Source organism: Python bivittatus, unplaced genomic scaffold, assembly GCF_059951505.1.
Source record: "Python bivittatus isolate LINGU-HERP-01145 unplaced genomic scaffold, Pbiv_v1 ctg000410_np1212, whole genome shotgun sequence".
Lineage (NCBI taxonomy): Eukaryota > Metazoa > Chordata > Lepidosauria > Squamata > Pythonidae > Python > Python bivittatus.
This window is the reverse complement of record NW_028277067.1, coordinates 13,801,714-13,817,639: the sequence shown is the minus strand read 5'-3', so window position 1 is coordinate 13,817,639 and position 15,926 is coordinate 13,801,714. Positions and strand designations below refer to the sequence as shown.

At 42.0% G+C, this 15,926-nt stretch overlaps 1 protein-coding gene across 2 annotated transcripts in view; it reads right to left on the bottom strand.

The window, feature by feature from the left end:
* PLXDC1 (plexin domain containing 1) overlaps positions 1 to 7,437 on the bottom strand; it is a 63,491-nt gene extending 56,054 nt beyond the window's left edge. For both annotated transcript variants that reach the window (XM_088143528.1, XM_088143529.1), the window contains exon 1: positions 7,095 to 7,437. In XM_088143528.1, the coding sequence (XP_087999654.1) occupies positions 7,095 to 7,203 (109 nt within the window). In that variant the 5' untranslated portion in view covers positions 7,204 to 7,437. The remainder of the gene's footprint in view (positions 1 to 7,094) is intronic.
* Positions 7,438 to 15,926: the final 8,489 nt, after the last annotated feature.

Below are 15,926 nucleotides of genomic sequence, written 5' to 3'. Positions count from 1 at the left end.
TTCCAGAGGATATCCGATTGTGGGTTCTTGAAGAACTCAAATGTCAAACTGGTGAAAATATGCAAGTTCTCCCTAAAATCAACATCCATTCCTGAGGACTGGAAAATGGCCAATGTATCTCCAGTTTTAAGAAAAGAAGTGGTAGGGTGGTATGGAGGAAATTATAGTCCAGTTAGCTTAGCATCTCTTCTGGGGAAATTAGTGGAAAGTGTTATTAAAGAGAAAGAACGCAATATATATAGAAAAATGGGCTTTTCAGAATACTTCTAGACCGCTGGGAGACTAAGGGCCTTTCCCCAGTGTTGAGCTGGGGCTTTCCACCCATCCCTGAGTCAGCAGAAAACTCGACTGGCATGAAATTGGCTGTTTCCTTCTAATTCTAATGCCTCTGTTTTGAAGGCACTATAGCCACCTGACTCCCCTCCAAAGTATCGAATAGGAAAACAAATCTAACAGATTTTACCCACTTAAGGCTCCCCCTTTGGAAAGGTTGGAAAAAGAGGAAAACATTAATTTAATTCCAGTACTGTTAAGGACGATATGGTTGAGGAGAAGATGAAGGCAATGTCATGGGGACAAAGGAGACAGAAGTTGTCAGGGCATGTTGGTGCCATGATTAGGTACAGGAGAAATATTGTCAAGGTTCATCCTGACACTCCCCCAACTGCCACATAAACATGTTCTGTATTATATTTTATTTATGTATCACATTTATATAGCCACCCATCTCCCACAAAGCAACTCTGGGTGGTGTACAACAATTAAAATAACAAATGAATAAAAACAGGCATTATAAAAAGATTTAAAAAGTTGTTATTAAAATAAAACCATTATCACAAATTTTAAATATTTAGATTTTAAAATATATAAACCCCGCAGAGAGGGCAAAATATCAGTTACAGTGGAGCCGCCTAAGAATGTCTCTAGTTCCCAAAGACCTCCCAGGCCTGATGACACAACCAGGTCTTGAGGGACTTCCTAAACAACAGCAGGGAAGGGGTGAGCCTATGTTCCACAAGGAGGGAGCCATGGCAGAGAAGGCCCACCTCCTGGGACCCACCGAATGCAATTCCCTGGCCCCTGGAACCCATAGCATACCTTCCCTGCCGGATCTAATGGATGGGCTGATGTGATCGGGGAGAGGCGATCCCTTAGATAACCCAGCCCTATGCCATGAAGGGCTTTAAAGGTCAACACCAGCACCTTGAATTGGACCTGGAAGCAAACCGGCAGCCAATGCAACTCACAAAGCAGGGGTGTAATATGTGCTCTTCTAGGAGCACGTATAGCTGCCCGCAGCACTGCATTCTGCACCAGTGGAAGCTTTCGGATTCTCTTCAAGGGCAGTCCCATGTGGAGCGCATTACAGCAGTCCAATCTGAGGTGACTAGGGCATGAGTGACTGAACAGAGCCTCCTGATCCTGGAAGGGGTGCAATTGGCGCACATCACAGAGTTGTGCAAGGCCCTCCTAGCCACCACTGCCATCTGCTCTTCAAGCAGGAGTTGCGAGTCTAGGAGGACCCCCAAATTGGGCACCAGGTCTGTCTGGGGTAGTGCCACCCCATCCAGCACCAAAGATGGTGTAGTCCCAGAACTGGCAGGACCCTGAACCCAAAGCCACTCAGTCTTGCCAGGGTTCAGTTGAAGCCTATTGTTCCCCATCCAGACCCTCACAGCCTCCAGACAAACATGCTCTGTAACCCTTTTTGAGGTCGTATTCTCATGATGTAGCCTTTGTTTCATCCCCAGCCCACAGCCAAAACAGATTAAAGCTGACTGGCTGTTCTAGTTTTAAAATAGTGCTTTCTTTTCTTCTCCCAACACAGTTTTGAAAATTGAGAAACACTGCTCTGCATTATCCAAGGTGGTTAAAGAAGAATGGGATCACAAACAGTTCCAAAACCATCTCTCCAAACTGGGTGTGTGGGCTTTAATATGGCCAATGCAGAGCAGTGTAAGATAGGGCAGAGTGATGCACTTTGAAATAAGATGATTGAACTTCACATACACACTAATGGGGTATGAACTGTCAGTGACTGAAACAATAAAGCGGGGTGAGCACCTTTGCAGGATCACGGGTCACAATTCACTTTGGGAAGACTGCAGGAGGAAGGGGACTGTTAAGGGAGGGAATAGAGCAAAAAGCAGAGGTGTTCACCCTCAAACCACTCCTCTTCCCAAATCAGTCCCAAATCACTGTATTTCAGGGTTTTTTTTCAGGACCTGAGTTAGCGATGGAAGTAAGAGCAGTTTTCTTCCCAGAGGCTTCCATTTCCTATTAACCTCTAAATTCTAAACCTTGAAAAATACTAATTTTCAGCCTGGGCCTTGGGTTGGGGGCAGAGTAATGGGAGCACTTTGTCTCAGAGGCCTCCTACTCCAATTCCTAACCTTAATCTGTAAAAAACCGAAACAAGACAAAATGTGCCACTGAAATTTTGCCTCTGAATTGTGGTGACATAATCTCAGGATGCCGATGTGCCACAACTGAAATGCTGAGAGGCTTGCACCTAGTGGCAAAGGGGTCCTGTAATCCACCTCTGCAGTAAATGGATCTTGTAATCATGGTTTATCACTCAGGGAAAATGCTAGCCTTGTGTGGGGCTGTGTTAAAATTTATTTGAAGAAATTAAATGGCAATTAGGAAAGGGCACTAGGAAGCTGACTACCAATTTAGGAAGCAAGAGCAATACTCATACAAAGAAAAAGTACAGCATTTTAGCTTAGAAAGATTGGCAAGAAAGGGTAAGAATTCTTATATTAAAAATGCATGCCATAGAAAACATGGACAGAAGTTTTCCATTGCTAATACTATTAGAACTTGGGGAGGGTCAGTGAAATTAAACACAGGGAGATTCAGGACTATTAAAAGAGACGTACATCTTTAGTAAATTCACTGTCACTGGATTTTATGAGGACCTTAAGGAATTTATCTATTATTTATTTATCTATTTCTACATTAATCTTTTTCCAAGGATCACAAGATTGCACAAATGTCTTTCTTTTCCTAACAATGGAATTTACTGCTACTAATGTAGAGAGTAGCATCAATTTAGACTAGAGAAATTTGGACTTCTGGGGAAGAAATGGCAGATTGAAGATGGCTTCACAAAAAGCAGAGCTGACAACTGCAGTGGAATGAACAGCCGGCAAGTAGACCAGCTCTTCGAAATTCCTCTCCACACAAGGGAAGAAGAGATCATTTGTTGTATTTTAAGAGAAGGGGATAAGTTACTAAAATTGTTTATACTTGGGAAGTCACTTCTTTATATTTTTTTCTTTTTCTTTACTATATTATTGTTTTCTTTCTTTTCTATTTCTCTTTCTATTTTTCCCCATTCTTTCTTTCTTTCTTTTCTGTACCTTCTACTCTTCCTTTTTATTCTTTTATTTTTTTCAGTTTGTATTAGTTTTTATTGTTGCAATTATAATCTTTAATAAAGTTACTATAAAAAATTAGACTAGAGAAATTCATGGAGGATTGGCTTATAAATAGCTACTAGTCTTGATGGCCATCTCTTAGGCCAAGAATCCAAGACATCACGCTCTAAATCTCTGTTGCTTGAGGGGCAATAGCAGAATGAACTATCCTTTCTACTATGTATTTCACAATCATTTTTTTAACCCACAAATTAGATTGTTTGGGGGTAATGCATAACTGGCTCTCTTAGACAAGATTTGAGCCTGGAACTAACTTATCATATCATATCATCAACTATGCCACTCTAGTGGCTATGTCTTCTGTCATGTATCTGATTTGAGTTTTAGCTCATTGATGATAATCTGCCACAGCTACCACCCCAGTCAAGAGAAACTAAATAGAAGGACTCTTGCAACTAGAATACATTCTTCCAAGAATATACCACCTAGCTAATTCTTCAGCCAAATATTACACACCAATCCCATTTGTTCCAGTTCTTTCAAAGGGGGACTCACACCTCAATGATTTACATAAGACATTCTAAAACCTTTATAATTCCATTTAAATGAAGAAAGAGATGGACAAAATGAGGCCAGAATTTCATACAATTGGACAGGCCCAGAAGAGAAAGTGAGAGGATACTTGTCAACTGTCACCTAGAGCTCCAGGTGAAAACTTTTTCAACAAATCATCAACCATCCATCCCTATTCAAGACAACTAAGAGATGAAAATAGGGAGGAAGCAGATTTAGCAACACATAAACATATTACTTCCTAACAGTAAAAGTTGTTTGATCATGGGATAGAGACTTTCTTAGAAAGTAGTAGGCTCTTATTTTTTGGAAACATCTTAGGAGAATGAACTCCATCTGACAGGTAAGCTATACAGTTCAGGAATGGCCAATGTCTGTCCATAGGGTTAATCTTGGTATTCTCATCCCCATAGGGCGGTGAGCTCAGCCCCAAAGCAATTCCCCCAGAATATTCCCTCTTTTAGGCAGTAGGTATTTTCCCCAAGCAATCCCTGCCCCATCATCCCTTTGGTAAAGGGATGGGATAGGGAATGTTGAATCCTAGAGAAAAGCTCAAGGGAGGCACTGCTCCCAAGGATGTTCAAGAACCAATTCCTCAGTGCTTCAGAAAGTGAAGGATGGACTAAATCTATTTCTTTGCATACACTTGAAAGTGCCCCCCTTACACTTTGAAGCAGTTCCTCCATAGGGAATGAGTAGTATCTGTGTGAAGGGCAAAGGGTGGGATTTGGTCCTGCTGCAATAAAGTCATCTAGCTTGCAGAAGGAAGCCTGATGAAGTGCTCTGCCCTTGGGCAAGATCTGGTTTTCCACGTCTGCTGGAATTTCATCTTGCCTTTTAAAGTCTGTGTTATGCAAAAAGGGGAGTTAGATAATCTCCAAAGCTTTTTCGAATTCTAAAATTTTAGGATTCCCAATATAGTTTTTTTTAACAATTTTGACCTAGTATATAAAAAAAGATAAGCTCATAATTCATGACAGATATTGGGCATGGATCAGTCTGTTCTTATACCATAGATATCAATTTCTGCATAGATATATTACAAAAGATTTTATAATGTCTTAGTCTCATTGGTTACACACACTGAAGATAACACTTCCCTGTCTGATGACATGGATTATAGTCCGTGAAAGTTTACAACATAATCCCATTCTTAGCCTCTAAACCAGTGCTAGGCAACTTGTGGCACCCCTGATGCTGCTGAATGACAATTCCCAGAATTCCTACAAAGCATGGCCAACCATGAGGGATAGTAGGAATTGTAGTTTAGCAATATCTGGATGGCCGTGGGTTGCTTGCCCCTCTTCTAAAATAATTGTTTCTCCCTGTCTTCTGCAACTGATATTCAGATCAGCCTCTCCGAATCTAGTGCCTCCAGATGTGTTGAGTTCCCAGAATTCCTAGCCAACACATCTGGAGTGCACCAAGTTAATAAAAGGCTGATTCGGAAGAATTCTGTAGCTGACCTAACAATTCCATCTTGCCAAAACAGCCATTCCTTTTCCAGAGACATTATATCCTGTACCTTGAGCATACATGCACTCTTGGGTGGGGAAGTGGTAATCTTGGATTAAAAAATTAAAACAAGTACAGTCGAGCCAAATACCCAGTCAAACTTATGAACCATAGAGGAGGGCAAGAGGCAGGACAAATTCCCAAGGCTTAAGTAGAAGGGTAGACTTGTTCTTGACATGAAACTTATGACAGTAAGAGCAATTCATGAAGGGATGCAGTGACCTATAAGGATGGGGTGATGGGCTCTCCCTTGCTAGAGATTTTCAACCATAGGCTGGGCAACCACTTGTTAAGAATGTTCTACCTATGGATTTCCTTCACTGAGCTGGGGTTTGGATTAGATGGCCTTCAAGACCACATCCAATTTATGCTTTCTGATCACCCGCAGTCCAGTTTTAAAGCCATCTAAATCCATGGTCTTCGTACTTGTTGTCATGTGCATGGACCCTTAGGTATAGATCATAATAAAATGAAATTGAAATATACAGAAATAACCACCCAAACTGGTACATTTGGCTCCTTCCCTAAAAGCTGAGAGATTGGCGATCAGGACCTCTTCAAAGGGAGTGCATTCCATAACTTGGAAGCAACGTAGGAGAAGGCCCTCTACCTGTACGCATGGGCTCACCTGTATGACTCTCTGTCTACCCAGTTCATCTCTGCTTGGGTTAACTGGATTTTGTGTTGGAGCCTTGTTTAAAAATAAGACACAATAACCTGGGAAAGTAGATCAGTGATTTCTCAGGGCAATTAGCATAATGCAAAATCAGCAGCTCTGAACAACAATTTCCCACAACTGTGATCTAGAGAGAAGATTGTATGAATTGTATAACTACAGTGTGGTGAACTACAGCTCACAAGAAACATGTGTTTACCCTCAGTGCATGCATATGGGTCTGTAATGTGATATATGTATTCATATATACCCAAATATACACACAAACCATAAGCACAATAACTGTGTTCACCAAAGATGTCAAGACTGGGTGGTTTGTGAGATAGTCCAAATGTTACTTTTGGTTCAGGGTGTCACATGGACTCAGAAAGTTGGGTTAATTCCATATTAACAAACACAAGCAGTAACTGGAAGCACTGTATGAATGAATTGCCACCTACAACTGTACTCATTTGCACAGACTTTTGTCCTTTTGAATTGCCACAAACAATAATTTCTTCAATACTCTTCCATGCATTTGTAAGTGAATGGGGGATTTTATGGACCAATACATTGATGCACACAGAGATCCATATATACTGCTGCCTTCTGACATGCACCAGTCTGTGCTTTTCTAAGAAAATACCACTTAATTTTTGCACACTTGGTGCCCCAACAGTTACACGTGTGTTTTACACACCTCTCCATTCTGCACATGCTGTGCCTCACTCCCACTTCTCTTTGGGCTGGTTCACACTTGATCCCTCTTTGCACACCTGTCTCCACCTGCACACTTGCTCCTCCTCCTTGCTGCTCCCTTTTCTCTTCATCTCACAACCCTTCTTGGCGAGTGGGTACCACTCAGAGCTGCCCTTCCCCAGGTTCGCCGGACAGCAGGGTCCTCCAACCCGCCGCCCGCTCCTCGCTCATTCTTTGCGCACTCGCCCCGTGGAAGGCGCGGACGGTACCTGCTCCTTTCCTTTCCTGGGCGGACAATACCACCGCCTCCTCCTGCAGAAGCCAGAGCAGCACCAGGGCTCCCCAGGAAAGCTTCCGCGATTCGGGGTGCAGCCCCATCGCCCTACTGCACCACCTTTCCTCGGCACGAACTTTCTGGTGCGCCTGGCGAGCAGTTTCCACCCGCGCAGTTCCGCCCCCTCCGCTGCAGCCGCCCCCTCCGCTCGGCTGCAGACGGCGTGGGATGAGAGGCTCCCGCAAGACTCCTGGTCAGTGGCGGAAACTTGTCTGCTACAAAACCCAGCATTTGGAGGTTGCTGGTGCAGCACGGAACTGTCAAAGCTCAGCTGAGCGGAGGGCGGGGGGCGGGCGAGAGAGGCAGGAGCGAGGGAACTGGGAGGGATGGAGAGGAACCGGGGGCCGGCCTGCCCTCTGGTGGCCGTCGGTGGAATTCGGTACAAGTATCCAGAAGGGTAATGAGACTCTTCACACACTGGCTTTACTTTGTAGGTAAAGTGAAAAGTCACTTTGGCGGAGCTACTCAGCAGTATGGGAAACAATCTGCAATGGTGAGATTCTAGACTTCCTGGAATTATGCAGCATCAGGGATGGAAGGGACTTGGTAGATCACACAGTCCAACCCCTTGGCCAGTGCAGGAACCCATCATTTCCCCATCCCTGATGTGTCCATCTGTTTAAAAACCTCTAGTAAAGGAGAGTCCACCACTTGCAGAGGCAGTCACTGTTGAGCAGCTCTTAGCATCGGGACATTTTTCTTCTTTTTGCGTAACCAAGGTGGGAATCTACCATGGTTAATGTATTTGCAAATAATTGGAAAACTAAAAAGTGATCTCAGAGAGAAGCAGGAGGGATCTTGAGAAAGATGACAGGATTTGAAACACTTGCATAGAATCAAGATCAGTTATGAGGCCGTACTTACAACTTGTTACTGAGATACAATACGGAGCAGAACAAAAAATGACATGATATGATGGATGCAAATTTTTAAAGAAGTAATAACAGTGGAATAATGGGGAGTACTAGGGGGAAAAATCAATAACATTTACCCCAAGCCACAATCTGAGGGGAAATTGGTACAAAATGTTCTATAGATGGTATATAACTCCATCAGAGATTGCCAAGATAGACAAATCATACAGCGATAAATGTTGGAAAGGCTGTAACAAAGAAGGAACTTTTTACCATATGTGGTGATCATACAAAAGGACTCAAAAGTATTGGAAAGAAATACACCAACATTCTGAAAATAAAATTTGAAATGAAACCACAACTGTTGGTATTAGGCATGATCCCAGAGAGCACAAATGAAAAGCACAGTAACTTATTAAGACATACGCTGATGGCGGCAAGAATTAATCAGGCGCAACACCGGAACGGAAACCTTGCCGACAATATAAGATTGGAAGACTAAAACGGGAGAGTATATGACAATGGAAAAATTGACTGTATATTTACACAGCAGAAGTCTAATCAAATTCAATGTGATGGAATGGAATTATGAAGGCCAGACTCATGGAGATAAACATTTTCTTAGCTCGCCGGAGGAGCGTGGGAGCAACAAGAGGATGAGACTGGCACCTCCCTGAGGAATTCACACTGTTGTGGCTGGCTGGCTTGGGAGCTGGGGTTTCAATCTGGGAAGATTCTTGCTAGAGGTTGTAGCTAATACATAGCTGAACTGAATCTGCATTGTCTCTTGGAGTTCCTTGGGCTAGGCCTGATGTTCAAGCAGGAATGGCTCGATGGCTGGTGTGGGTCTTCCGGGCTGTGTGGCCGTGTTCTGGAAGTTTTGTTTCCTAACGTTTCGCCAGCACCTGTGACCGGCATCTTCAGAGTGCAGGAGCACAGACAGGAGCAGTTCTCTCTGTGCCCAGGGTGATGTGACCCTTTTGTGGGTATTTGTAGAGATCTGAGGGGGGGAAGGGGGGGATTCGGGGTGTGTGTGGGGGGGTTGGGTTACTGAGTGGCTGCTTGTTTTGGTGTTAGAATCTGTGTGTATCTTCCTGGGGATTAGGCAGGGTTTTTTCTTCTATTGAATTGTTAACGAGGGGCTGCTGGGGGTGATTAGCAAGTTCATTGTGTGAACTGTTCACATGTGGTTGAGCTGAGTTCGTTGACCTTTTGCAGGCTGTATTTTTCAGGATTGGTAGCCAGGTTTTGTTGATTTTTAGACTCTCCTCTTTTTTATTGAAACTGTGCTGGTGTTTGTGAATCTCAATGGCTTCCCGGTATAGCCTGGTATAGTGGCTGTTGGTGTTGTCCAGTATCTCTGTGTTTTCAAATAGGATTTTGTGTCCAGTGTGCTTGAGAGCATGTTCAGCTACTGCAGATTTTTCTGGTTGCTGTAGTCTGCAGTGTCTTTCATGTTCTTTTATTCTGGTATGGATGCTGCGTTTTGTGGTCCCGATGTATACTTCCCCACAACTGCATGGTATGCGGTATACTCCTGCGGCGGTGAGGGGATCCCTTTTGTCTTTTGCTGATTTTAGCACTTCTTGTACTTTTCTGGTGGGTCTGAAGATTGTTTGGAAATTGTGTTTTTCCATCAGTTTTCCCATGAGGTCTGTGACCCCTTTGATATAGGGCAGAAATACTTTGTTGGTGGGTGGCTGTTTTTCTTCTTCAGTCGCATGTTGTTTTCTTGGTTTGATGGCTCTTTATTTCATTCTTGGAGTAGCCATTCGCTTGTAGGACCCAATTAAGGTGGTTAAGTTCAGAGTTTAGGAATTGGGTTTCGCAGATCCGATTGGCACGATCCATGAGGGTTTTGATAATGCCTCTTTTCTGACGTGGGTGGTGGTTGGAGTTTTTGTGTAGGTACTGGTCTGTGTGGGTGGGTTTTCTGTAGACTTTGTGTCCTAATTTGAGGTCTGGTTTGCATATGACCAACATGTCTAGAAATGGAAGTTGGCCGTCCACTTCTTTTTCCATGGTGAATTGTATATTGGGGTGGACGCTGTTTAGGTGGTTCAGGAACTTCTCTAGGTCTTCTTCATCCTGACTCCAAATTGTGAAGGTGTCATCCACAAATCAGAACCAGACTGTTGGGGTAACGGGTGCGGTTTCTAAAGCCTGTTTTTCAAAATGTTCCATGTAGAAATTTGCTACGACTGGGCTCAGGGGGCTTCCCATGGCGACACTGTCCATCTGTTCGTAGTACTCATTATCCCATAGGAAGTAACTGGTTGTTAGGCAGTGCTGAAATAAGGCTGTGATGTCTTCTGGGAAGATCTGTTTGATGAGTGCCAGGGTGTCCCTCACTGGTACCTTGGTGAACAGGGAGACTACGTCAAAGCTGACCAGTTTGTCCGTGGGGTTGAGTTTCAGGGTGCTGATTTTGTCGGTGAAATGTCCTGAGTCTCTGATGTGGGCTGAAGTCTGTCCAACATGGGTCTGTAGAAGGGTGGCCAGATGTTTGGATAATTCATATGTTGGGGAGCCAATGGCGCTTACGATGGGTCTGAGTGGGATCGAGTCTTTGTGGATTTTGGGGAGTCTGTATAGTCTGGGTGTAAGGGCTTCTGTCTTGCATATGCGTTGAAGTATGTTGGGGTGAAGGGAGGAGCTCCTTGTCAGGGTGTTGGTTTGTTTCATGATTTTGCTGGTCGGATCCCATTTTAGTTTTCTGTATGTGGTGGGGTCTAGTAGTTCTCTAACTTTGTCTTTGTATTTATCTGTTTTCATAATTACCGTGGCGTTGCCCTTGTCAGCCGGCAGGATGATGATGTCGGGGTCTGAATTGAGGGTTTCTATGGCATTTCTCTCTTTCTTCGTTATATTGCTGGTGGGGGGCTTTGCTCTCCGTAGGATCCTTGCTATTTCACCCCTTATTTCCTCTGCTTCCTCTTCAGGATGGTGGCGGACGGGTCGCAAAAGGGTCACATCACCCTGGGCACAGAGAGAACTGCTCCTGTCTGTGCTCCTGCACTCTGAAGATGCCGGTCACAGGTGCTGGCGAAACGTTAGGAAACAAAACTTCCAGAACATGGCCACACAGCCCAGAAGACCCACACCAGCCATCGTATGCCGGCCGTGAAAGCCTTCGACAATACAGGAATGGCTCCCTTATATACATGTCACACAGGAAGGCAAGTTAAGACGCTTACAGCAGGGTTCTTCAACCTTGGCGACTTGAAGATGTGTGGACTTCAACTCCCAGAATTCCCCAGCCAGCATGGCTGGCTGGGGAATTCTAGGAGTTGAAGTCCACTCATCTTCAAGTCACCAAGGTTGAGAAACCCTGGCTTATAGTATGGCTTTTAAAGAAAAAGAGAAACTGTTTAAAAAATAATTAAAATGATATAAACGGAAATGAGTAAATAATCATAGAAGTTTAAAGTATAGTATGGAAATAGTACGGAAATACTGAAGTAGCAGTTAATAATTGTTTTTAAATGTTTTTTGAAGGTTTTATTGGTTAATTGGTTAATTGTTGGTTTTATTGTGTGCTGCCTTGAGTCACATTTGTGAGATGGGCGGCCATATAAATTTGATACATAAGAAAAAGAAAAAGAAAAAGAAAAAGAAAAAGAGAAGGAAGGAAGGAAGGAAGGAAGGAAGGAAGGAAGGAAGGAAGGAAGGAAGGAAGGAAGGAAGGAAGGAAGGAAAAGAGGGCTGCTTGAATGATTTTTCTTATAGTTGCCATTTCTTTCTCTTTCTCTCTCTCTTTAATTTCTTAAAATTGTTTTCATTTTTCTTAATCATTATATTAAATCTCATCTTTTGAATTCTCACTTCAACCCTCACTTCAATGTAAAGCTTATGCAACAGCAATAATATTAAATAAATAAAAAAGATTAATAATAACATAAATGACTTAGGGAATACACTGTTATGTATATAATTATATGTCTGTATTCTATTCCTTTCCTTGTTTTCTATTGCTCAATGACTTCCTTGTACTGTCTTGTCTTGTTTTCTGGAACAATTATATAACAATTATATATATATATATATACACACACACACACACACACACACACACATACTAATTATATAATGATTAGTATGTGTGTGTATATGGGTGTGTGTATATATACTAATTATATAATTAGTATGTGTGTATATGTGTGTGTGTATATATACTAATTATATAATTAGTATGTGTGTATATGTGTGTGTGTATATATACTAATTATATAATTAGTATGTGTGTATATGTGTGTGTGTATATATACTAATTATATAATTAGTATGTGTGTATATGTGTGTGTGTATATATATACTAATTATATAATTAGTATGTGTGTATATGTGTGTGTGTATATACTAATTATATAATTAGTATGTGTGTATATGTGTGTGTGTATGTATATATATATTAATTATATAATTAGTATGTGTGTATATGTGTGTGTGTATGTATATATATATTAATTATATAATTAGTATGTGTGTATATGTGTGTGTGTATGTATATATATATTAATTATATAATTAGTATGTGTGTATATGTGTGTGTGTATGTATATATATATTAATTATATAATTAGTATGTGTGTGTATATGTGTGTGTGTATATATATACTAATTATATAATGATTAGTGTGTGTGTGTGTGTGTATAAACTTATCTACTTATCTACTAATTATATATTAGCTAGCTACAGTATATTATATATTAGCTAGTTATAGTATATATATGCTAGCTATAGTATATATGGGGACGCGGTGGCGCAGCGGCTTAATGACGCTGAAAGTTGCTGGCCAGAAATGGTCGACGCTTCAGCGGTTTGAGTCCAGCCTTCGCGTTAGTGGGGTGAGCTCCTGTTTCCTCCCCAGTTCCTGTAAACCCAACAGTTTGAAAACTCATGTGAGTAGATAAATGGGTACTCTCACTCCGGTGGGAGGAAAAATGCTGGCGGCGCCTTGCAAAAAGGAGTCGGGAGCAGTTGCTGGTAAGCGCGAAAAACCGCGCACGCCCAAAAAGGGCGTGAAGCAACGGAAACCCCGCCTCCTGCGCTCACCAGCTGGGCTCTGCCCTAGGAAGGAGGCTCTGGCAAACCACTTCTGAAACAATTGCCTTGAAAACTGCAAGGACTCGTCCAAGCAGTCACTGCAGAGTCGGTAACAACTGAGCGCAGATAAAAAAAAAAAATAGTATATATATGCTAGCTATATATATAGCTAGCTATATTATACTGCTGGCTCATGTTCAGCATTTGATCCATCAAGACTCCCAGATTCTTTGCCTATGAACTCCTGCCCAAAGTGGTTCCCCCATCCAATACTCATACTTTAGATTTTCCCTACTCAAATGTAAGATTTTGCATTTATCCCTGTTGAAATTCACCTTGCTGGTTTCTGCCATTCTTTCCAGCTTCTCATGATCCTCCTGAATTTTGATCCTGTCCATCTAAGGTGTTAGCTATATCCCCAACTTTTGTTGTTTGAAAATTTGATAATCGTATTTTATAACCATTCACCCATTTTATTAATAAATATATTGAGCAGCAAAGAGCCTAGAGTAGCGTTTGTGTATATCACTTGACACTTCCAACAATGTGATGCTATTGATGTACACTTGTTCATTTTGATCACCAACTCTGTGTCCACTGAATGGTAGCATAGTCCAGTCCACATTTTGCCATCTTCTTCATTAGAATCTCATGGGAGATTTTGTTGAATGCTTTTCTGAAGTCAAGGTAGACTATGTTCACCACATTCCCATAGGCAATTAAATGGGTCCTCTGTCAAATAAGGAGATTGGGCTGATTTGGACTGATTTATTCTTGATAAACTATACTGGTTTCTGCCAAGCAATGCATTATTTTCTAAATACTCATAAACCACCTGCTTAATAATCTGTTCAAGAGATTTGCCCCTTATTAATACAAAGCTGACCCAGATCTTTTCCACCATTCTCCAATTGTCTTCTCTTTCCTTTTTCCTCCTTTTACTGCTGACATAGTGAAAAAAGACCTTTTTTGTTGCATTTAGCTTCCCTTGTGATACTGTTACTTTTGGCTTTAGCTTTTTAACCTGTATTTCTGAAGATATTAGCTACTTGCTGGTGTACCTCCTTGGTGATTTACTTTATAATCCTACTTTATATGTGTCCCCTTTAACTCTTAGCTCAGCTGCAACTTCCCTGTGCATCCACAATAATCTAAGCTGCCTGCTCCATTTTTTTTTCTCTTTGGAGTGGTGTGTAGTTCTATTTTCAGAATTGATTTCTGAGTAGTTTCCAACCCTCAGTTCCCTTTGTTCTGAAGTTTTATGTCCATTGGATCCTGTCTAGTGCTTCTCTAAGTCTGTTGAAATTGGCTCTTCTAAAAATCTGGTGTGCATGTTCAACCATGCTCTCATTTCTATTTCCTATCCAAGTTGTAAACACATCAGATTCTATCTCATTATCTCAGGATCAGTCATGGTTGGCCAGGCACTGCCAAGTGGTCCAACAGCCTTAGATTGACTTGCACTTAATGCCTGTTTATCATATAAAAGCAATGCCTACATTAACTGGAATGGGATGACTGGTTTTTATTCCAAAAGAGAACAGCATTCCCATAAGGACACAGAGAAGCTTCGTTCCCAGAATATACTGAACCATAAATACCTCAACAGTGTTTTAGCTTAATGAGTTGTGTGGACTTGCCCACGTGATTAGTTTATGTTTCAGTGGCACCTAGCCAATATTATCTGGTCTCAAAGAATTAAGCAGGGTTAGACCTGGTTAGTACTTGGATGGGACAGAACAAGATAAAGTCATATTTAAATTGATCTCAACTCTCGTTGCTTCGTGGATGCATCTGTATAGTTTTCTTAACAACGCTAGAGAGATCTCAGCCCAATCATTCTAACAAGGGAAAGGTTAGAGGGAGCGCTACATAGACTGTCCTGAGCTCCTGGAGGAAAGATGGATCTAAATATAACAAATAAAACAATGCAGTGGCTTGCCATTGCCTTCTTGCAAAATACTTATTTTCCCTAAATTCCCCATCCAGTTTATAGTCCTGGGAATTCCTAGTGGACTCCCATCCCACCCCATTAAATTGGGTGCTTGGTATGCAGGTCGGCATTGTTAAACCACGGAGTTTTGCCACAGGTATTGAATCACTGGGTGACTTTACACAATATACTTAAACTGGCCACGAAATTAAGCCATTGTATGGGTTCATGCCATATGTGATACAAACCAACCAACCCCTTTTCTTTCACATATTAAGCCACAACAAGCTAACCAAAGTTAACCTTAATCAAACTTTGCATGTTGTACAAATACACCCCCTAGGTCACTTGACCTGCTTATGCCTGCCTTGCACACCTAGCCCATATGAGGATTACGCTGATACCGAGTTTAAGGCTACCAGACCTGGACTGCAAAATTTCAGATGACTACTAGATGGCAGCAAAGAGATAAATATTTCTGCTGTCTGGTCTGGTAGCCTCAGCTGAGCTTGATGTCTGGCTGAAACTGAATGTTGCCTGCTGATGTCCCTCAAGAAAGCACCCTCTGCTAGATCTACTTGGTAGCAATCACAGTGCTGGAATGTTAGAAATACAGACAGTCATCTTGACTTCCCACAATGCTTTGGAACCGGTTGTTATGACCAGAATGTGGTGCAATGTTTAAGTGCCAGATGACTTCTGGACTCAGTCATTTAACAGAAGCCTGATATGATGCTGCAGAATAGTTCAAGGATGCCAACTGCCAACAAAAGCCATCATGTCTTTTTCGAATGACACAGAATTCCAGAGTTGGAACAAACTCTGATGGTCTCAGGGTAAACTTCTGTCTCCCCCAACTTCTGCAACCTGATATCCTCTAGATGTGCTATGCTTCAGTTCTATAACCCTACTGATGGAATAATTAAATGTAAA